The sequence below is a fragment of the Corapipo altera genome, unplaced genomic scaffold (assembly GCF_003945725.1).
Source record: "Corapipo altera isolate COAL_440 unplaced genomic scaffold, ASM394572v1 2, whole genome shotgun sequence".
In the NCBI taxonomy this organism is placed as follows: domain Eukaryota; kingdom Metazoa; phylum Chordata; class Aves; order Passeriformes; family Pipridae; genus Corapipo; species Corapipo altera.
The window spans coordinates 8,352,930-8,377,214 of NW_020884890.1; the positions used below are offsets into that span (position 1 = coordinate 8,352,930).

At 34.1% G+C, this 24,285-nt stretch overlaps 2 protein-coding genes across 8 annotated transcripts in view; one reads left to right on the forward strand and one right to left on the reverse strand.

Moving 5' to 3' along the window:
* MYO6 (myosin VI) overlaps nucleotides 1–17,692 on the forward strand; it is a 106,166-nt gene extending 88,474 nt beyond the window's left edge. The window contains exons 29-35 of the mRNA XM_027645035.1: nucleotides 3,180–3,209; nucleotides 3,698–3,736; nucleotides 7,030–7,133; nucleotides 8,371–8,502; nucleotides 10,482–10,508; nucleotides 12,644–12,862; nucleotides 14,254–17,692. Of these exons, the coding sequence (XP_027500836.1) occupies nucleotides 3,180–3,209; nucleotides 3,698–3,736; nucleotides 7,030–7,133; nucleotides 8,371–8,502; nucleotides 10,482–10,508; nucleotides 12,644–12,862; nucleotides 14,254–14,453 (751 nt within the window). The 3' untranslated portion in view covers nucleotides 14,454–17,692. The remainder of the gene's footprint in view (nucleotides 1–3,179; nucleotides 3,210–3,697; nucleotides 3,737–7,029; nucleotides 7,134–8,370; nucleotides 8,503–10,481; nucleotides 10,509–12,643; nucleotides 12,863–14,253) is intronic.
* Nucleotides 17,693–17,987: 295 nt separating this feature from the next.
* The window catches only part of IMPG1 (interphotoreceptor matrix proteoglycan 1), a 57,515-nt gene continuing 51,217 nt past the window's right edge, over nucleotides 17,988–24,285 (reverse strand). For 5 of the 7 annotated variants that reach the window (XM_027645124.1, XM_027645123.1, XM_027645127.1 and 2 more), the window contains 2 exons: nucleotides 22,998–23,174; nucleotides 22,437–22,898 (listed from right to left, as the gene is read on the reverse strand). In XM_027645124.1, the coding sequence (XP_027500925.1) occupies nucleotides 22,538–22,898; nucleotides 22,998–23,174 (538 nt within the window). In that variant the 3' untranslated portion in view covers nucleotides 22,437–22,537. Of the gene's footprint in view, nucleotides 20,124–22,315; nucleotides 22,400–22,436; nucleotides 22,899–22,997; nucleotides 23,175–24,285 lie in introns of those variants that run through there. The other 2 variants (XM_027645126.1, XM_027645130.1) reach the window with 2 other exon arrangements.

The window sequence follows — 24,285 nt, forward strand, 5'->3', positions numbered from 1 at the left end:
ATCCATTTGAGAAGACTACACTCTTGCTGGTTTTATGTATCTTCGTATTCATTAAATGGACCTCTTAAGTCAGTGTACTAGAATCTTTTTCAAATTAACTTGTGAAATTTGTTAGAAAGATTGCTTTTGGTTAAAGACTTTCTTCATTTTGCTTCTTGCTACATCAGTAATTTTGTAGTTGCTTGTGAATACGATTGCAGTTCTCTTTCTCTTTTTGAGTTCTGACAAGGATGGCAATCAATTTAAATTCTGATTTTTATGACTCATTTAAAGTAGGGAATGGAATTTCTTCAGTGGTAAGTAGTAATAAAATACACCTTTTCTAGTACTTGATGATTCTGCTTGTACAGTGTGAATTTGGGGGGGGGATTTAAACAAGAATCCCTCTTTAAAGGCAGAAATAATAACAGTAATAATAATTTCTGTGTCCTGACTGGTAAGTTTTTTAAGTGAATGAATATATCTAATATAGATGTATTTGAAAATTAAATACTGTACTAGTTTCATTTTGTGTGAACTTTTGATGTGTCATAAGAATTGCTAGACTTTTGGTATAGAGATCCACATTACCTGTCTGCAAAGCAAGAGCTCTTCATGTGTAAAAGGTACCTTACAAGCAACTTAGAAGTTCCAGTAAAGATGGTACTTACTGGTCAAATTGCATAAATGTACCTATGAGCATGATCACATAATTGGTGACTTCATTAGTACTAGTCTGCTCCGTTTGTTGTTGAAAGGAGTGTGAGAAAATTCCCTGTGTTTCCATGGTATTTCAAGCTCCCAGATGTGTTTTCTTTGTTACCCAAATTTTATCTAGATGTATACTTTTTTTTTTTTTTGAATAACTGCATGCCTACTTGAGGTAGGTGGGTAATGTTTTTGTCATGTACAATACTGATTTCTAGACACTTCCAATAAAATTGTTGTTGGCTTGCCCTCAGTTATACAGTAGCTGTCACCAATAAGACTAACATGCTTAATTCATAGAGTCATAAAATGGCTTGGGTTGGAAGGCGACCTTGAAGGTCATGTGGTTCCAATGCCCCTGCCATGGGCAGGGACACCTTACACTAGACCAGGTTGCTCAAAGCCCCATCCAACCAGACCTTGAACAGCTCCAGGGGTGGGGCATCCACAGCTTCCCTTGCCCTGAAACAGGGCATCCTGTTTCAGTGCCTCACGCCTTTCCCTGTTTGGATTTTGGTGCAATACTTTAAAGGTAAAGACAAAGTCACTCCAGTGTTGCAACCTGGCAGAGTTCTCTTAAATACGAAAAAGGGGAGGCAATCGACAAGAAGGGCTTAGAGAACTCAATAATTTTTTCTGTGAGTGAACTTCTAATCTCCACAGTGTTTCCTGCTGCTCATGGGTGATTTTAGTATTTGTCTTTCTTGTATAATCCCAGAATGGATGATGAACTAACCATCGTCACAACTCTTTATGACTGCCAGCTTCTCTCTGATGTGTAGCGGTAGGAGACTGAAGTCTCTTTTGGATGATCGGAAAGTGCTGAATGGTCTGAACAAGTTAGGATAGTGATGTAAATCCTTTGATAAAACACAAATCTAGAAAAAATAATACATTTTTCTGCTTATGTGAGATTTCTTTTTGTCTCATTGGCAAATTTTTTCCCCCTACCGTTTCTAAAGTCTACTTCAAATAGTTTTAAGCATGTTCAAAAATTGATTAGAATGCTTTTAATTTAATCTTTGATTTATTTTATTTTGGTTTGCTTAAAACCAAACTAAAACTTTCCCCAGGCCCCAATGTCTTCTACTAAAATCAAAGGGTAGGTTTTCACATAACTTCAGGAATTGGCTTAAATGTAGAAACTAGAGGAATTCTCTGAAATTAAAACTCTTTATTGTTTTGAACAAAATACTAATTTAATAACTAAAACATAAATTCTCAGAACTGGTTTTAACTGATACCAATCAAAATTTTACTAAAGTCTGAGGAAGTTACATTAAGCCATCTTCTGCATTTGAGACTTGAACATTACCATATGATACACTAAAAACAACCTTTTCTGTAAAAGTTCCACTGTAGTAAGATAAGGCATGTATCCCTTCATACTAAGTTCATGCAGTATACTCGTTCTATGCTGTTTTCACACAATTTTGTAAAAAATCTTTTCATGCTTACACATTGGTATGAATAAAAGGGTATTTTCTCTTGTATGGTGCTACCTGTGGAGTGAAAAGAGTAAGAACAACGTGATTTTATATGCTTATTTTTAAGCAACATGTGGTACTTGTGTGTTGTCATATTTGAAAATGAGTAGCCTCTACTTTATTCTTTGTTACCCAATACCTTGCAGCATTCATCATTAGTTTTTATAGATATTTAAAAGTACATAAGTATTAGCAGTTCCTTTAAAAATATATTTGTTGGCTTCTGTCAAAGAGGAAAAGTTAATTTTCTGGCAGTAGATCCAGCATTTTTATTTGTGCTTATTCTGTGTGGGATATGCTGGACTTATAGCTTCATCCAATTTTATTACTCATCCATAGTTTAAAAGGATGTGTAATAAGGGTTTTGTGGCACCTAGGGGTAAATTACCAGCAGTACTTAGCACTTAAGTAAAAAATAAGTTAAATAATAGATAATTGCTTTCAACTGTGTAATGTTTTTAATTTATGCGACTTAGTGAAAGATACAGTATAGCATGTGACACCAAAAGAAGCTAGTCACAGAGAAAGTGTTGCTAGACTATCTGTTCTGTGTGTTAAGTTGGAACAACCCAAAAAAGTTTTAATTCGTAGCATATTTAGTACTACATATGTGCACCTGTAGGTTTCTTGTTTGGCAGTTAAGACTCAGAGTCTTTTCGCAGCTTGCATGAAGAAGCATTTACCCTGTTCCCAGAGAAGCTGCACGAGGATTGCTGTTATTTCTTGTGATATGCTTATCCAAGAAAGAAATGTATCAGTAGCATGGTTCAAAGTCTCTGATTTTTAAATGGTGGGGGAAGTTTTCAGCTGTACATTTTTTCCTCATTATAATTTAACTCATGATTAAATGAGAAAGGAGCAGGGAAAAATCCTGTTTCTCAGTTAAAAAAAAAAAAAGATAAGATGTGAAAAAGCAGGAAATACTATGACCCACCTTTTCCCACTTCAGATTATTAGAAAGTTAACTGGGAAGTAGTCTATCTAACATATGTCTTCTATTTGCAGAGCCAATGGAAGAAAGCCACAAATGACTGCGTATGGCATTTTTTTGCATTTGCATGCCCTAATAGAAAAAACTCCCCTACTAATTAATTGAAAAGAAATTGATATTGTGCTCTTGTATACTAATACTCCATAATAATCTTTATTAACATGCTTCTGTAACCTCTAAATCATTAATACCTTATATTCACTACTTTGCTTATGTCTAATAAATACTTTAATATATTATACCTAATAATATCCTATTTAAGGATAATTATATAATTACTTTAAGGTTTTTCACATACCTTCCATTTTTGATTGTCCTGTGTGATTTATTGCTCTTTACAAAATCAGGACTCTGTGTGTGCATATATATATATATATTTATATATATGTAAATGGAAATAATCTAAATTAAGTAGCCATTTTCCGTGCACTTTATTTAACTTCAGTTTGATTGGCAAGAGCCTTTCACAGTTAAAAAGGCTTGTTTTATATGAGTACGTTTGGTTTATGATAATTTATCAATTTTCTTATAGGGAACAAATGGCCACAGAAATGTCAGAAATATTGTCTAGGTAGGTGAGAGGACGACATGAAATGAATCAATCATTTTATAAAAACAAATCACACATGAAATGGGTTGAATTATTATGAAATTAAAAATAATGGAATCTGGGTTTTTTCAAGTGATAAACAGATAAGTAAATTATGTCTTTCAGATAAATTTACACTATCACCACCTTTTTTTTTTCAGCAATTATTTTTCTACAATTTTTATTGATTATATTAAAAAAAAAGAGTAGTTCACATAGCCTGATATTTTGTGTAGTTTTGTTAATGTTTCTCCAGCTTTCTTCTCTTTTCACCTTTGTGATAGTAAAGCACTGGGCTCCACCTCTTTCAAAGGCATATTACTACAGATTCAGCACAGAGTTAATGAAGTTAGTTATGTCAACATAATTGTTGGTGCTTTTAATAAGAAAATATTCTAAATATAATTAATTTCAAATAAAAGCAGTTTTGAAAATTACCATGTTAAGAGCATATTAAAATGCCTCTTAAGACATCTAAACAAAAGGCCCTTGTGAGATTTCTTGAATGCTAATGCAGGATGTTGTGCACAATGCAGAAGGAAAGGAGAACACTGGTTGAGGTCTGAATACAATTCAGCTGGAACAGTCTCACACTAGCTGGTGCTAGAATACTAATTCTCCATTCAAAGAATTTGTTATAATGTCCTCCATATTAGTGAGTAATTAAAAAGTGTTTTATGCAATTTGAGGATGGAAATTACCTTTGACATTCATTTTCTGAAGCTTACATAAGAAGCAAAATTGTTCAGAGTTTTTAAAAGTTAGCCATGTGTTCAACAAGCTACTAAGCTGTTTTTATATAGTCTGAAGATGATTGATTTCATGTGATTGATGAGTTTTCCATTTGTAGCATTGATAATTAGAAATGCAGCTGTTAACTAAATTTGTTTCTTGCAGGGGTATTTTAAGAAAAGGAATAAACCATGTTGTGTGTAATTAAGTTAGTATGCAAATTGAAATGGCCAGATTGCATTGCATATATTGACATAGCTCCATTCACAATGGCCAATTTTTAATGTACAAAAAATGACGAAACTTCGGGGCAAAATCAGAAGCTCTGTGTTGTGGTTGAATTCAAAATGCAATACTTCTTACTGCATACTTGTTAAACTGAATTTTTCTCACTTTTCATACACTGGAAACTTTTTACTTGAGACTGATTTTTTTAAATTTTTTTTTATTTTTAAAGTCTGAAAATATTGTTTACAATACATAACTCTTGGACTGAGCAGTGAAGACTGATTGTCAAGTGTGATGCTCCTCTTATTGCCAGACTGCTATGCTGAAAGTCGTGTAGAAAACAAAAGAGTGATCTGCAGAGTGCAGAGTAGTACTGCAATAGAAAGACTAAGCCATTCAATTGGATTAGGATTCTTAAAGATTACTAGTTTAACCAGAGATTGTATAGCCTAGTTCTGCTGCTCTAAATTATGTAGCAAACTCTTGAAGTGGTGGGTAGTGTTGCTAAATAAGGAAAATCCTTAGGATTTGTTAAATTAGGTTCAAGAAGTTTAGACACCAGGCAGTGGAAAATATTTAGCAGCAATCCTTTAATGTCCTACAGGTATGCCAACAATAACAAAATATTAAAATATATATTTTGAAGGAGTTTGTCCAGTTATCTGTTTTACACTTATGAGTAGTACTAAGTCAGAGCTAATTTTTTTATGTCAGAATTCTCATGTACTATAACTGGAAGCTGTGTGTTGAGTCAGATTAGGAGTATGAGTAGGCATTATTAAGATGACACAACAATAAAACTAGTTTTAATTATATTGAAGAGATGGTGCAGTTAAGAAGAACATTTAGTTAAACAGATTGTTTTATTCTATGAAACTTAAATTGCATTTGTTATCTCTGCTTTCAAAACTGCTATATCTGCATAAAGAAATTTTTCAGGTTATAATAGGTGTTTATAACCTGTTAATTAAAGAGGGAAAAATAAACGTCAAGCTTCAGAGTACCACGAGACCTTTATGGAAAAATAAATGTTAAAATAGTATTCACTGGATTATACTTACTGTAATAATGTACCAGTCCCACAAAGATATTATTACACAAACAGACCTTCAAATGAAAAGGCTTGTTTTCTTCTGGTTTTATCTCCTGTGATTTTTTAATATGACATTGCATCAAGAATTCTGCTGTCCTGTTAAAGATCTAGTTTCTTCTGAACAAATCCTCTCAGATCCCAAAAGATAATTCAATTTGCTTTACGTTTTTTAGTCCTGAGCGTTAGTGGAGGTTGGTAAAATCATGTGTGTGTTTTTGAATTTCTTAGTGTTCCAGTGTGCTGATCATCACTGAACGTTGGAGTGTTTTGAACTCCTTTTATATGCAAATAATCCATGGGAGGTTTGCCATTCCTAAGGGAGGGTTCTTCCACTTCTTATCCATACCATATTTATGGAAAAAAAAATAAAATTCAAATTTATCTTTACATGCAATGTTTGTTTTGTACATGGAAACCTTGTATACGCTTTTAAAGATCATGGAGATTTTAGTAATAATTTCTCACTTGTATTTGCTGTTGACTTTCTTGTATATTACCTACATGATGAATACCTTGGACCTTTGAAAAAAATTGTGTTTGGATGACTCTATACTAATCAGCCTTTCCTCTGTGTGGTATTTTTTACCTTGATATTTCTTGAGGATTCATATCCTTCCCAAATAAATGTTACTGTTCTCAGACAGCCATTATACAATTAATATAGAAATAATTTGATTTCTTCTCTCAAATTAGGCTTTTTTTAAAGACACAGAATATTTCATCAACTTTTGGAACAAAGATTTTGTCCTAATCCAATTTTAAAGAGCAGAGGAAGTGCCTTTTCTTCCTTCTCCGTGTTCTGCTTCAGAAATATTTTTTCTTGACTGTTTTTTGAATGGAACTAAAAATGTCTATGGCTATTCTTTGTTGTCTCTTTTCTGCATCTTGGCTAGTACTAATTAAAATGCATATCAGCATGGGATGAGATACACAGAGATAGAACATGCACCTTTTCACATATAAGCACTATTAATGACAATTCCTTTTAATCTCTAGGAGGCCTGTCAGATGACAATGTGATTTTGGACATAAAATATGTTTTAATTTTCTCTTAATAGTATGAACATCTTGAAAATAATGTGGTATTTTGCGTTTAAATTCAGTCTGTTTGCTACTGATTTTTGTGGCAATAAGAGTAATGCAGTGTTGATCATGGGATCTCTTACAACAATTCCCGTTTAATACTTGAAAAAATACATATATATTTTTTAAATAATCTTAGGGGTCCTGCAGTGCAAGCCACAAAAGCTGCTGCTGGTACTAAGAAGCATGATCTCAGTAAGTGGAAATATGCAGAGCTTCGCGATACAATCAATACATCCTGTGGTAAGTGGAATTTTTTCTGATTTGAGAAAGAGGTCAAGTTGCAGTTGCATGTTACTTTCTTCCTATAACACTGATAAAAACTTTATTCAGGTTTGAATTAATAACAAATTGATTTAAAAAGTTCTGTTACCCCAAAAGCAGCAATAAATGTTTACATATTAAGGAAACAATTTTTTTTTTCTCTTTTAGTGATTATATATTTATGATAGTAAACTCTTGGACCATGAAATATGTATTATAATTTCTTAAATAAATTGTCTCAGATTTTTGTATTCCCACAAAGGGAATAATAGTTATTGTGCTTTACCTGGAATTTGTGTGTTCTAAGAAATCATTTGCTATCACTTCTTGCTGTCATCAGATCACAAAGAAAGCAAATATATCATATAAAGCACAGCATAAAATATTTTCTATCTTGGATATTCAGATTGTTTGTTAATTTTTCCAACTTCTTTTGGGAAGCTCACAGTTGGGGCATTAATTACTTTTCCCCCAGTCTGAAGATAGAAACAGATAAGAATTATTCCTTTATTAGATACTACTGTTTCTTCCTGTTTCTCATTGAAAGCAGTTGGTTAACTTCTGATTTAAGATCCTTCTATTTTTCCCTGAATAGAAATTGGAAACAAATCCATTCTCTTATGCTGTTTTTACACATGCAAGACTGGAGCAATGTTTTCACCTGACTAGGTGCTGCAGTAATACCTGGTGCTCACGTGTGTTCATCCCTAGTGAAGCCAGTTTGGGTACTCTTAGATGACTAAGGAAGGAACCTTGAGATCATTCATTCTCTTTGTATAATGAAATTCAGCAAAATGAAAATATGCAAGTATATATACCTAGATATGAGCAGTCATATTCCTGGTTTTCTTTTTTACAGTTGCAGAAATAAAGTTCAGCAGTGAAATTTTATGTTTCTGTACTGCTTGTCTTGTGATAGTGTCAACTGGCAAATTTAGTGAACTAAGAGTTTTGTCGCATTTCACTGCTCCAAATCCCCCAGTAAAAAGTTGCTTTGGGGATTGCCTTTACTCTAAAGGAAGAAACTCTGAGGTAATTTCTGGGCCATAAAATACAGGCCCTGTGCTGCAAATAATGAAGTTTATTATATTACATTTTAGCGTATTAGTGTTACAGCTTGATCTCAAATTATATACCTATCAATATAAAAAAGCATTTAATAAATAATTTTTCTGATTTTTCTCACTCATCCCTTCCCTCCTCATTTTTGGGATAGATATTGAACTGTTGGCAGCTTGCAGAGAAGAGTTCCACCGAAGGCTAAAGGTGTATCATGCTTGGAAATCCAAGAATAAGAAACGCAATGCAGAAACAGAACAGCGTGCTCCCAAATCAGTCACAGATTATGGTGAGGAGAGATAATTTTGTGTTTATAATCACTTTTGTGGCCATATTCTAAAGAAAACATTTCTAGAATCAATTTTGAGTTTGCTAGGTTGAAGGAAATTCTTGGGGGTTTTAAGAGTATTTTTATGTCTATTTAAGGTAGCTACTTTGAAAAGATTGAAACTGGCAAATACTTTGCAGAAATTAAAATACTTTAATAGGCCCAAATAACTGTGTTGAATAGTTCTCCCTAAAACCTTTTCTTACATCCAAGTCACATCTGTTTAAATTCGTTCTTGATATAGGCATTTTTGCTAAGTGTTCATTGCTGTGCTACTTTATTATTTCATAATATTATTTCATAATATTATTTCATAATATATAGCTATTTATATATAAATATAGATACTTTTAAAAGGTGCTGATTTATCATTTACATCATGGTAAGCCTTATGTACATTACCTTACATTCTCTTTTTAAAAATTCTGTGAGTGCAATTTTTGCTTAAGGGATTTTGTGTAGTCTCTGCTTTCTTATTAGTCCTTCATTCTGCTGGTTTCACAGATGCATGTTTATTGTCAAAGCAATGTACTAATAAGTGACTGCCTTTCAAGCTCATCAAGAAAGTGTAGGAGTTGCCATGTTTAATACTGCCAGACTGAAAATTCAGTGCCCAATTTCTGGAGTGCCATTTGCAGAATGGATTGTGTTCCTGCCATACAGTTGAAGCAAGAGGCAGAGGAAAGGAAAGATGGAGAGAAAGTGCTGTCCCCAGAGTCCTCTTAGCCTGAGATTAGAGCATTGTCCTGGGACATGGAGGATAAAGATCTCAGGGAATACAGGTGCCCTACTTTCTCTCAGTTCATGTATGAAGTTGTCTCCTTCCCCTTCATTCATTTACTGAGTGTGCATTGCTTGAGAATTTGAGCTTTTCAGGGAACTTTGGTACAGATATATGGCAAGTGAAATCTGAACCCCTGGAGAAGATATTAGTAAAGAATGGGTCCTTGTGACTGTACCCAGTAATGTGGTTTTAAGTGCTTAAGAAAGCTAATGACTGAAATGGCAGGAAAAGGCACTTGAAGCACTTCTACAAAGTGGTAAATTGCTTTGAGTTTGAGTTCACAAGTTCTCTGTGGCGCTAAATGGATAAAATACATGTTCATGCACAGTATTGCTGATGGGAAGTATCAAAGAGCAGAAAATCTTTGGATTTGTGCACACAAAGCTTGGAGTACTCATGTTCTCATCCCATGTATTCAGACATTTACAGCATTTTTTTACTTTTTTGAAATACGGCATCATATTTGTGAAGAAAAGGACATCGCAGTTCAGAAGAAATTGATGGTAACCTATAGAGACTCTTAATGTCAGAATGATTCTTCCTATTCCAAATAATTATACTACATGGGCATTTCACATCTATGTATTATAGTGATCTGAGCAGGTTGTAAGAAGGGATTCTGATTTCCTGGGTGCTAAAGCTAAAAGACTTTCAGGTGTCAGTGGATGTGTACTTCAAATGATGCAGTTTCTTCTTTCCATATCTTCATTGATGTAATACAATTTTACAGGTATCCTTTAATTAAATAAATACGTTCAGTATAGAAGCTAAACACTGGTTTGTATATTATTATTGGAATAGGCAGATTCAGTATTCCGGAGGTTTGGAAAATTTTTTGTAGCAGAAATATCAAAAATGAAAAGTACTACATTAATTAAGGAGTGGATTTGTCACAGCAATTTGTGCTTAGCATGTATACTACTGAGTTTTCGTAACTGGCATCACAAATTATAGAAGTAATAAATTTCAAGATTAAATTCTGATGAAAATAGAAGTACAAAATTAATAGAAATACTTAGTATCTGTGTTTATTTTGCAACTAGAATTCCTGGTTGTATATCATCAGCATTGGTGAAAAATGTTGAGGTAATGAAACAGTAACTTTTAAAGGATCAGCACTTTTATGTTTTGTTCAACATGTAATATTTGTTCACAGATTTTGCACCATTTTTGAGCAACTCAAGTAAGTGAGGAGATGGATATTTAAGCTAACCTTGAAGAATAGGAAGACTTGACAGCTTGATACTAACATTAATTAATCCAGTGTTTTGCTACACTTGTACATAGAATTTAATTGTGAGAATAATCTATTTGACAATTTGGCAATGTTATTCATTCGATTATAATTATACATTATTCTAGTAATTTACAAATGTACTTCTCTTCATGAAATCCTACCCATTTGAGCGGTAGTGGGGAGAATGAAATAACCTTTTTATGTGGGTTATTTGGAGATATAATCTCCCATTTTTTTCTATACCCCCTACAAAATAACTTTTTTGTTCTAATATTTTTTCACTGTCAGCATATGGCTTTTTGTTGTAGCAAAACTCTGTAATCAATTTAATATAACAGCTATTTTCCTAGCACATAAACTAACATTCAGGTGATGGTTTCTTCTGAATAAAGAAATTCAGTTCCATAGCACTGAGAAACAGAGGCTATATTGGCTACTTAGTGTTCCTGTCCTCTAGATTTGCTCTTGGATGTAGATATGCGTAGGGGTAGAAAGGAGCCTTAGCAATTATTATTGCAGTGCAAAAGGTATTTGACAATACTAAAGCACTGATCTACTCAGATAGGTGTTCAGACAATTTGTAGAAAATAGTATTAATTTCCTATAAACTGTGTCTTCCTGTAAGGTACATGTTTTATCAGAGTCGATGTAAAAAAGTAGCATTCACTTGTTAAAATACTGGTTTTCTCCTTCTCTTTGTTTATGCAGACATGGGGGAAAAAAGGGTATATATGTTATGTATAACACATGGTATTTTTTTAAGGTTCTGCTCTTCAGGCTCAGAATAACTATTTTTGCTTGAATCAAAGCAGAAGAAATTTCAAGTTGCAGTTGCTGATTTATATTAATCTTTTTCATGATTGTAAAAATACATTATTAAAAGCGATTGTTGTTTTTCATATTAAATATTAGCTCAGAAATTATCTTTGCTGCTCAGTAGACACTGAACAAAAATGGAATTCACTTCTAATTTTTCTCTTTATGCTGAAACATGCAACTGTTAATACTGACTCTCTTTTGTAGAGATGACACAGATCCACATGCAGAGTTTCTTAAAGAGGGTATATGTAACAGTGGTGGTGTAAACCACTAAAACAAGTTCCGTACCAAATTTTTGCAGGAGGCAGTTAGTATAGGAAAGGATCTTACTTGTAAGAGCATTTACTATTTAAAACTAATTATGATAGTGTATACATACCGTCAGGAAGTTGGATCAATTGATCAATTAACATAGAGAGAGCTTTCATTTTAAAGAAAGTTTCTCTCTGGAAACTGAAATGTGTGGAACTCAGAGAGTCCAAAAATGCATACAGAAAATATTTACCAAAAATATATATGAAGCTTCAAAAAACTTCATATAACTCTGTCCCCTTTAGAAGTTTGCTTGGTTGATTTTAATGGTCTGAAATAAAGAATAAAGTAGTTCTGATGCCAGAGTTTAGCACACAATAATCTAGGCAGAAAGGTATGTTTGGTGGCAACTTTGTGATAAGCAGTATTTGTTGTCAACATTTCTATTAACAAATTAGTAATTTCTAACAATATTTTACACCTTTCTGTGTTGACTGTCAAAAATCTTCAAGTGATGTTTTGTGTTTTGTAACTTTAAATGCTTTACACTTTGATCTTGTTTTACAAAGAGATTGACAGAACTAAAGCCGTTACTGATGAGTGTTTCTGGTTTGTTAGACATTTTATATGGGAAGTTTTACCTTAAATATTGATTTAAAGCAGAGTGCATTATTTTACTTGCTTTGTTTTGTCTAAACATTTCATTAAGGAACACATAGATAAAATAATTAACATGAGCCTTTTCTGACCAGTGTTGTAGCTGTTGTGATTTACAGAACACACATTATATGAGATGGAAGTACTTTTTAGGTTTGATGAGACTTCAGCTGACCTTGAATTAGAGAGAATCTCTTGGGTTTTGGAGTTTAGTTTGTTTTCTTGTTTGGTTAGTTGTTTTGGTTTTATTTTTTTTTTTTAGATTTGCTGATTAATCAAGCAAGTAGTAATATGGCTTTCTTGTTCTCTAATTTTTTCTTTGCTTATTTTTGGGGCTTTCTTCTGTATGATAGCACAACAGAACCCAACAGCCCAGCTACCGAGCAGACAGCAAGAGATTGAAATGAACAGACAACAGCGTTACTTCCGCATTCCCTTCATCCGCCCCGCGGACCAGTACAAAGACCCCCAGAACAAGAAGAAGGGTTGGTGGTATGCACATTTTGATGGGCCATGGATTGCTCGACAAATGGAACTTCATCCTGACAAGGCACCCATTCTGCTTGTAGCGGGTTGGTATTGAAAGCAAAATTCGAAACTTTGAAAAGGTTCAGAGTTGGTAAGGTACTTTAGGAAAAGAGACTGAGGATACAAGTTTCCAAAGTTGTATCTTTTTTTTTTTTTTTTCTTCAGCAGTTCTTATCTGGGCAGAATTTGAGGATTTAGGACTGTTCTTAATGGCCAGACTTTTCAGAATACCATTTGGCCACATGTTCTACTTGTACACGTGCTTCGATTTGGGAAGTCAGAGATAGAGTGGGAGTTCTGATGTAAATGTTTTTATTAAGTGCCCTCTGATTATTCTGAACTGGAGACAGTATGAAGATAAAACATCACAATTTATCTGGGAAACTTCTACTCATTGTTGTATTGTTTTTTAGTTAGCTTTGAAAAATTACAACCAGTTTATATCACAACAATTTGTGTATACATTATATTGTCTTTCCATAATATGAAGCTAATAGGAAACTGATGCTTTTACCCTATTTATGCTGCCTAATGTGGGAGAATAGCTTTTTAATCTTAAATGTTTAAAATAAAAACTAAATATTGCAATGGACAGTAGAGATTTGTCTGGTGGTGAAATATATCCAGCTTTTCTGGAAGATAATGAAAGGGGGGGAAAACACTGGAGAAATGCTGTTTATGGTTCTGTGTTTTTGTATTTAACTTAGAGACCAAGGAGAAGTCTATAACCAATTTGTTTCTCTTCAGTTATACCTTACTACCAACAAAAGTTTGTTTCCTGCAAATTATTTTTAATAGAATTTCTTACACCAACTGTTACTATTCAGTGTCAAAGCCCATAGCTAAAAGTAGCACTACTGTCATGAGTACCACATACAATGGATCACCTATTAAAAGTGAGATTATAATTTAGTGTTTGAACTACACCCATCATTTTGTTGGATTCCCTACGTTAGTCCCATTTGGTAAATGCTGTTTGTTTTGCATGGGAGGCTGACAGATTAGTTGGTCAAAAGTCTGGAGTTCTTAGTTGCTTTGTTACATTTAAACAGATAGTAACAGCAGTTTGCTGTGAAATGGCCTAAAACTGAAAGTATGCGTAAAACAAATGCAGTTGTAAGCCTGTAATGGATTTCAGGAGAATATATCAAGATGCTGGTCTTTTTACTTCTTTCGTTTGTTCCTTTTTGCTCACTTTTTAAGCACAACTTTGTCAATTGCAACATGTGATACTAGTTTATTGTGATACCTCTGTGGTGCTCTGTGTGTAACAAAAAAACCAAACTAAAAAATATTTATCTGACAACTTATTTCCCCATAAGCTCTGAAACCTTTTAACAAACCAGAGCTTCAGAGATGGAATCTAATTAACAAAGATCTAATTTGTTTTATGGGACTTTTGAATGATGTTTTATTTTTCCCTTTACCATTTCAGGTAAGGATGATATGGATATGTGTGAGCTTAATCTTGAAGAGACTGGGTTAACCCGAAAGCGAGGTGCTGAAATTTTGCCGAGACAGTTTGAAGAAATTTGGGAGCGCTGTGGAGGTATCCAATATCTTCAAAATGCAATTGCAAGCAGACAAGCTCGTCCTACGTACGCTACGGCGATGCTGCAGAACCTGTTGAAATAAATTGGCATTTTGCACAGTAGTGTTCGAGATGAGAACCCTTGCCTGTGATACAAAGGGAAGAGTTCCTCTGGGCAACAGAGGACGTAAACGTTCTATAATCATATTAGAGATGTTTAATATAAAGTGAACAGGTTTTAGTAATCATGTGGTTTGTTAATTTGTACTTTATGATGTTTAATTTGTGTAGTGAACTTTACTAGGTATGAGGACCTTGAAGAAACTTCAGTCAGTGTAGTTTGTTGCATTTTGTTTATTTTAACAGTTTCTGTTAGAACTCTTAACACTTCTAAGCAATCTGTCTTTACTCGGGTACATATTACAAAGAACTGCATTGCAACCACCTTTTTATAAAATTCCTGCTTCAAAACACTGAATAGTTGGCTTCAAGTGGTCTAGTAAAGAGGATATGCTGTTTCTAATAACTGGAATTGTGAGGCCTTAGCTTTGACTTCTGTTACGGAGAAGTTGGAGTATACTTTTATATAATCTGAGACATTTTATGTCCTGATTTGCAAACTGGTTAGTGTCTGTATTTACTTTTTTTTTTTTTTTCCGAACCTGATGGGAAATGCTCCTAAACTTGAGACCCGTAAATTCCTATTTAATTCAATTCTCTGTCTTGGTTTAAGAGAAATGGTTTTCTGTACATTCTGAGAAGAGCATTCATATGTGTCAATATAGTGTAATATTGGAGGTCCTCAAAGAATGTACTGCTCATTAGGGCTTATACCACTTCTTAGTTTCTTTCTCTTTTTTCTGTTTCAGTAGAAATTTGCTTTAGACTTATTTTTCTGACCACATTTCCATTAGGAACTCTTGGACAGTTTGTTTAGCCAGGTAGTGTAATTTCAAAATATTATGCAAAATTGTCCAAGCCTTGTATCTGGAGGTATATAAGATTAAGGATAGGATAAGGGAAATATGTTCAGCTTTTTGATGTCACTATAACTTAACTGAATATTGAGGCCTGAGCCTCAGACATTGTGTTTATTTTAATTGTAACAAGATATACAAGGTCTCTACCTTTTGTTAGAGTGTGTAAAACATTGGTCTAATAACATAATGCATCATCTTAATACTACGTGCTAATTAAATAGCTACAAACTTTAGTATACTGAAATACCATAGCGATTTGGACACTACTCTGAGCTTTGTCATAATCTCTTCTGTCAAGTTTCATAGCTTGTAACAGTTCCCTTATTAAGCAGTTTGTTTTGGGAGTTTTTGTGGGTGGGAATTGTTAATTTCATACAGTTTTAAGATGCATCTCTTTTACTTATGTGAACATTGTTTTACTATGCTGGCCATTATTTCAACAAATTAAACTTGACTATTTATTATCTCTCTAATAGGAATTCAAAATATAAGTAGCTTGATGTCCAATTACTTATTTAACCTGATTCAAAAATGAAGTCTTGCTCTTTTAAGTGACAAATTTTGTTTACACTATAAGAAAATTTCCTCAGTCTTTACTCAGTTTGAAACCTCTTGGAAATGTTAGTTTTTTAATGCATAAATATACTTAATAATTTTCAAGAGGTACAGTTCTGTAGCACAGAGAGAGCTCCTGATGCTGACCTTAGATTGTGGTTGTATGCCACAGTCTGCTTGTTGTTATAAATACACTCCTTACTCTAATACTTGTGGAGATATTCAGTAGTAGTTAACTCTGTACAGACCCACTGCATCAGGGAATCTCAGCTTCTGCTGCATACCCACTCAACCTCTTGCAAACAAGGAAATGTTTTAATTTTACCCAAATTCTTCCCTAAAACTATAATTTGTCTGGAAGATGAAAGGAGAGGTGCATCAGACTGCTGGATAGCAAGTTGTGTGCAAACCTGTACAGTGTTGCATGAATTTAAAGGTGCAGCTTAGGAAATTTAGGTTACTGGTTTAATGTGTTACTGCATTGGAACCGAAGTTTCACAACTTCCAGTCTCTGGAAACTTAGCACTGCAGGAAGCTGTGCTCACTCACATGATCCCACAAGGAAAATCATTGAACTGACCTGTGTTTATTACTGTCTGGATTTAGCTGCTTGACTTAACATGTTCAGTCCCAGTGTATGTGTGTGTACATATATATATGTGTGTGTACATATATATACAAAACCATGGATCTTATGAGACTGGACATAGTAAACAAGGAACCTCATTACTTAAGTGTGTGTCTGTTTATACACATATATAAGCTTAAATATTTTAGTAAATATGTGTGTAAACATACCTGTGGGGAACTTAAAATGAATAAAATTAACTGAATTTTTCCAATCTGTACCTTTGATTATGCTAGGATTACCTTGACTGGCATCAGAAAGAAAATTTGTTCTTCAAAATGGGGTGTGTGGGAATTTTTGTTAACTAAATGACTAAAAAATATAGCTATTGGGAAAATAAAATGGACTTTAAAATAGTGGAAGAGGGTCTGGTGGTTGGACGTTCTCAAATGAGATATTCCCACTTCTCTGCAGTGCTCCAGCAGTATGACTGAGGCAAGCTGAAGGTACATTCCAGAAATCAGGATATTCTAGTTTGCACAGTAGCAGGCTGCTTTTTTTTATTATTGTTATTATTATTTTTCTTTCTCTGCACCAAAAGCAGCATCTGCTCTTATTTTTACTGATCTTTCTGTGCAACAAAATTGATTTTCAGTTAGTTTCAGACTATTTTATCTTTTCTTACATGTCAAGCAATGTTCAGTTGCTTACAAATTATTTCTGTGATCCCATTTACTGTGTCAGATAATTATACAATTGGTTGATTTGGAGAGGAAATAAAAAAAAAAGGGGGAGGGAGTTCGACTGTAGTATGACGTAATGCCCTTCTGATCTGTGGTTATAGAGAAAAATTTAGTTTGTTTTAAAAAGCACATTGGCTGGTTCTCTCTGTGTTTGATTTTTAAAAAAAAATAAATTCTTCCTATCAGTGAACCTGTTTGTTATAGTTGAGATCTGCCTGAAACAGTCCACAAAACAAAGGAGAGGAAGAGAATCACCACACTAGGCTACATTCCTGACTAGGTAACCCTGAAATATCCATTTTCTTGAGAATGCTACGTTGAAGATCATAAGGTCGTTAAATACTTATCTTTCATCCACTGAGAAGATTGTTTTTCTTAACTTAGTTTAATCCTTTGGGTTTTTCTCAAAAATCTTTATTTAAAGTATTTAAATGACCTCCTAATACTGTACTGAAAATTAAAAATAAAAAATAAACACATTCCATGTTGAAATCTCACTTGTATCTTCTTACCATTTTGTCCTTGAAGATTTAAAGTATAATAAATAAGAGTAAATTAAGTTATGAGAAGGGTAAAAGGATTTCTGTGCTGGAACTCCCTGCTGCTTTTCTATCAGATGCTTTTGATGCTTACTTTTCAAAGTTTTACTTTAGTGCAGGTTTTGTCTTTACTTTCTAAAGTAAGTGTTTCTCCATAATGACATTCTGATACTAAAAAATTCTGATTTTTTTACTTTTAAGTGTCATCCTTAATTTCTCAGTATTTATTAAAACAAATATCTTTATTTTTATTACTATTTTTTTATTTATTGCTATCACTTCCCATGTATCTATAATTTGCTATGCTGTGTATTCTTTGCATATTTTTCATTTTTCATGACAGTCAGTGACTAGTGAAACCAGTTCTACTGCTTTGAGTTTGTATGCTGCAGGGGAAACTTTATGTCTGAGATGGAGAAGTTTTGTGGGTTTTGCTTGTTTGTTTGTTTTCCCCTTAAAAAGAGTCTTAGAAAACTTTCTTGTCTTAAGGGCCGGATCAGAGTGGTAGTTTTTTAACATAAAAAGATTCAAGTAATTTGGGCTTTGTTGTCTGGGAAATGGAATTTTGTTTCACTTTCCTTATGGCTTTTCTCTCCAGCTGTAACTTTACATCCGTTTTAAGGTAATGTGATATGTTTTAGTTTGAGATTAAGTACCAGTTCAATTCCCAGTGAAATTTTCAAGTAAATAGTTTTATTATGTTTTATTGAAATACAAAAGGCTTACGTCCAGCAAATATATTTGGTAATTAATAGTTGAGAGTGATAAATACAATCATGAATAATCATTATTAAAAGACACATTTTAAAACTACTTACTTTTTAATCTGGCTAGTGATAACTAGTATGACTTGAAATACACTAAACACATACAAAAATACATTTGTAATGGAAAAAAGATGGAATGCTATCAGCATTCTTAATGTATTCTTAGCTTACATGAGCAATAGTGAAAAGCTAACATTTGTTGGCAGGGATGACTTCCAGTGCCCTGCAAGAAATATTTTTAAAGTAGTTTTATTCTGAAGTGTTACTGGGTAAAACCACATCTTAGGTTTCTTCTTTATTTTTTTTTCTACTTAAATAAAGTAAGTAAAAATACTATTTCAGCTGTAGAAACTCAACCTTGTATTCTTGGTGCTTTGCCTTCATTCGTACACTATCACCAGTTTCGGTGGCTTTGCAGGCAAATCCGTGCAGTTAATTGTTTGGAATTCGTAAACAGTTCTTCTGAGTGTACATAATAAGGTAAACTAAAGTTCAGTCTTTGCTGTGGTAACTGCGCGGTACGAAGAGAGAAGAATTGTTGCTGAAATCAGCTGCTGTCCCAAATACACAAAAGTTTCACATCTGAATGAGGACCTGTCATCCAGAATAGTCATGAACTTTGTCAAAGCTCAGTTTGAGCTGTAAGTACGACTTCTGGTGTGCACCAAGCAGCAGACAGTGCCTGAATATTGTACAACACTGGTGCAGGATATAAATATAGATATACTCAAGAAACAGATGCTCAAGGTAAAATAATGCTCATACTTGAATCAAGATTGTGGATTTGCAGTGCATAAATTAATAAGCCTACAAAATACTTAAAGGCTGCCCGATGTCTGCTTAGATTTCTTCTACAAAAACTAACAGTAACTTCTCAAAATTATTTGTGTGCATACTGAGTTTAAAGTGTACACAATCATGTGCAATTCTAACCTACTTTTTACCAGGAGGGTGCTTGTGAATGTAAATATCTTGTTCTGAAAAGATGAAACTCCAGGTATTGTGCCTCAGCAAAAAGTCTGAAGTCTTAGGATAATCTGATAGTTTCACTGTCACCAGAAATTAAGCAGTTAAGTGTATATGTACATATGTATAAACAATGTTCATAGAAACCCTTAAAAAAATTAATTCCAACTTGTGTGTGATTTGAAATGTGAGCATTGTAGGGAGAGAATGAAGAAGTTCCTGGAGGCTTTTAATGTGTCCTTTGGTCAATGACAGTTCGTATTTCTGTTCACCACTTACATTATTGTGTGTAAGGAAGGTTAATAAAAGGGTATGGAAATATGGTGAAGTTCCATTGACAGATACTGAAAAATGTCATGTTTCAGCAAAATCTGTTTCTAGCACTCGGCTCTTAAATAAAACAGTTAAGACCTGTAAGCACTGGATGCTTAATGCATGCATCTTAACAATTATGACTTCCTACTAGGTAAATTTTAGACACTGTATAATAGATGCTCAACTTGGTCATGTTGCTTTTCTTCAGTAAAACAGTTTTTTTAATGTGTCCTGATTTTAAAGTCAAAACATTATATCTTTAGGAATCCTTGAATTTTTTTCATGTGCATAATCATCCTGAAATCCAGCCTTAAATAATGCAGATCTTCTTTTTTGAATACCTGTAAGAGAAAGTCTTGTAAGACATTTGAAAAACATTGTTTAATTTGAAAATGTACACTAGTGCTAATAGGGAAGGTCACACTAACACCTTTTGAGATAATGTCTAGTTCATTGTAAGGGCAATTGAGCCTGGAGAAGAGAAGGGCCCAGGGAGACCTTTTAGTGGCCTCCCAGTACCTGAAGGGGGCCTACAAGTAAGACAGAGAACTTTTTACCAAGGGTATGTAGTGACAGGACAAGGGAGGAATGGCTTCAAACTGAAAGAGAGTGGGTTTAGATTAGATGTAAATAAATTATTTCCTGTGAGGGTGGCAAGGCACTGGAAAAGATTGTCCAGAGAACTAGTGAATGCCCCATCCCTGGAAGTGTTAAAGATTGTTAGGTTTTGGACTATTTACTAATTGGGCTAAAACCTACCCAGCCAAACCCCTCCTGACAACTAAGCTTTGCAATAATTTTCCGTGTAGTGATTCTGTAAATAAACTGGAGACATTTTTTTATGTTTAGGAAGGAATTGAAGGTTATTTTAGCTTCTGTTGGAACTTTATGCCTATTTTTAAATATACCTTCATAAATACAGAGCTGTACTTATTGTAGATAGTATGTCCTAAAAAGCTGTCACTGCTTTCATTGCGTATAGCAAAACAGAATTTAATTACTGGAATCCTCAGTTTGGCCTATGAGTCCTAGAGATCCGTGTCCTCCAGAAAGGTCATATTCAAAAGTGCCATTTTCTGTTTTAAAAATTCTAATCTGAAAGGAGCTTTTTAGATTGTGATATCAAAGTGGTCCTCTTAGTTTCAGCTCATGAAAGCTGTTCTTCATAAATTTTTTCGCTCCATTGCCTTTTTTAAATTATTAAAAATGTGTTGAACATAAGGGTGATGTAAACACTCATTGTGACTGTAAGTAACAGTGAAAAAAAGCCACCTAATTTTTTGAACCTATTTCAATTTTCTTGTTACCTGACTTCCCACTAAATTAATTTATTTAACTAGATCTTGAGAAGAGCTTTGTCTGTATACTTCTTACAATTCAAATAGTCTTGATGACACAGGTCTGATTTTCTTTCATAGATGTGCCCTTTTATTACTTTAATAAAATATTAAATTACTTTAATAATTAAGTGCTTTTCTATGCAGTAATTTTAAGTAGTTTACCTAGTATGAAAATTTAGTTGTCTGAATTACCCACAGGCACATTTTATTTAAGATGGGTGTAAAATACTAATTGCAAACTTCTGTGCTTGTGTTTTTTATAAGCAGTGAAACCAATTAATTCTTGAGCTTTTCCAAAGTGCTGCTCCCTGCTGCTTTGTCCATTTCTATCTCTGCATTCCAGTCCCCCCCATTTTCACCTCAGTCTATAACTGTGACCTGGAGTACTTGAAGAGACCAGACCTGGGTATGATGAAGATCAGTGAAAATAATCTTCCTATATGGCATCATTACTTGCTCCTTTATTTACATACCAATAAACATGTAACGAGCCAAAGATTCATGTACTTGGTATCCTGTCTCCCATAGTATTCAGGTAATGCCAGGGCAGTCCTGTACTGATATTCCCCACAATAACAATGGGTACTAACAGCTATAGCAAAACTTTTTGGTTCCTAACTGGACTGGGATTCAGAAAAATGAAAACAGCAAAGTGAAGGCTTTTTTTCTACCTCTCAAGAGGGCATACTCAGATACGTCAGAAGTAAGAAACAATCTGGCAATTCTGGAGAAATTTTTCCCTCAGCTTTTCTCATTTTTGTCAATTTTTTCCCCCCACAAAGATATAAGAAGTTTGAACTTGAAATAATATTTGAGGTATGAGCAGTATGCTGCTCAAATTAGAATTCCTACTCATTCAAAATCTATGTAGCTTAACCTAGCTCATGTTATTTTTATATAATCTTTAATTTTTAAAACTTTTATATTGCTTTTTAAACCTCTCATTTGGTTTGCATTTTGTGTTAACTTTGTCATTTTAGATATTCCTTCTTCCTTCATGTGTTCCAGTGACTGCCACATTAGCACATGGTTATACAGAATATAACTTTGTTGCATAAAAACACTTAAGAAGAAATTGTTGTCAAATCAAGCATCCAAAAAATCTGAGTTTTTCTTTGTACAAAATTACTACAAAGAGGCTTCCAGGTAATATTGACAAATTGGAAACAACAAATTTTTAAAGTTCCACAAACCTTGGTTTTGTCTGGCTGATGCTGGAAACGAAGAATTTCAAGGACTAACTTGTCAGTCTTGGCTTTGTAAACTGGCCTGGTGACCTACAAGAGTAAGAAAAAACCAAAATGTCAAACCACTAATTGTTTCACTAAATCAAAAAAAGCACTCAAGTAGGATGGACCACCAGAGCCATGCAAGAGAGCTGTGAGAAAAGCAGTTCTGTAGTCCTGTTATGAAACCTACACAGCAGTAAATGTGGGAAGCAATGAATGTGTTAGTATTTTCAGTTCTGAAGTTGCCAAGCAAGAGAATAGGTTCAAGTTTGATTTAGTTGTGGAGTTAATACTTGAAGATGAACCTGTTATTTCAGGTGGGGCTGTTTGCTGAGGGGTAAGAGAAGGATTTTCATGCATTTTACCTCCAGGCTGAATTGTGTTTTCAAGTTCGTGTAACGCTTCATGGTCAATGATCTCTGAGGAACTGAGACAAGCACTTACACTGCAAGCCGTGTGACAAAAGCTAGATATGGGTTCATCGTGTTCAAAAGCAGGATTAATCCTTACAGCATTTTCTGAATTGCAGCTGCTGAGAGTAGGCCTTCTACAATGCAGAACATTTTTGTTTAGGTAAGATTTTAAATTGCAAAAGAAACAAAAGGAATATTTTGAAATTTGAAGAAAAAGATTGTGAGCAGCTTACTGCAAATTAGAGTTTCTTTTGCATTTTCTTCTTAACTTAATAATTAAAATGATGAAAAGAAAAGCAAGGCTTAGTAAGCCAAGAACGAGAGGTTTAAAAATGAAGGGTTGTGTGGGTTCTGGAGCAAATTTGGCACAACGCTGTCCTTGGTAAAGCTGGTGTCTACGTACAGGGCATCTAAAATAAGGAGAGGAAGACAAAAAATGAAAACAAAATCTGCAATTAATTATGAGCACATTATTTCCACTACAATTAGTTGCTATGTGTCTGCATGAAAATAGTGTGATTGATAATCAGGGAAAGATAATATTCTTACATTCATGAGAGTGAGTGTTAAAACGACACTGATATATTCTTTGTCAACCTACAAATTTTAGGGAAATTGTGCGTTTTAAACATCCCTGACAAGTTTCTAACCCCACAGGTGAAATTGAAATAATATTTGAATTTTAGAACTTGAGAAGTTCAGATGTGTTTTAAGGTAATGTCTGAACATATCTTTGAAGCCTATATTCTGCGTACTGGTGATTTCACTCTGAGTAGCAAGGCCTGACATAAAATTTCTGCTACAAATAGATGGGACACTACTCCTCGTGATAGAACAAGAGGAAATGGCCTCAAGCTGAATCAGGGGAAGTTCAGGTTGGACATCAGGAAAAATGTCTTCACTGAAAGGGTTGTCAAGCATTGGCATGAACTACGCAAGGAAGTGGTTAAGTCACCATCCCCAGAAGTGTTCAAGGAACATCTGTGCATGGCACTCACTGCTATGGTTTAGTTGACACACTGGTGTTCAGTCAAAGGTTGGACTTTGGGGTTTTTTTCCAACCTTAATGAATCTATGGTTCTATAAATAGCTCCCTTTAAAGCAAGGGAAGATTGCCATACTTTATGTGAGAACATAGGGTTTCCAGTTAGTGCAAAAAACTAAGATGGTGCTGCGTGAATTCACCCACAAAACAAGGGCAAATAGTAGGCCATAATTTTCTCTCTCTCACTGTACAAGTTTGTACAAGCTGTCAGGATGAGACTGGGGGTAAGTTTGTAACTTGCTATAATTCACTACAATTTTTGCTCATTATTTTTAATCCTTTTGTAATTCCACATGATGGTTTGGTTATCACTGTACATCAAGTCAGGGCTTTTCTAAAAGGAAAAAGTTTTATTTTCCTTAGTGCGTCAGTCTTGGAGGAGTAGGCTGTACCCCTTGCTACCTCAATAAAGTTTGAAGAGGACCTTTGTAGCTCACAGGCTGATTCCTAGTACAAAATACTTCAGCTACCCTAGT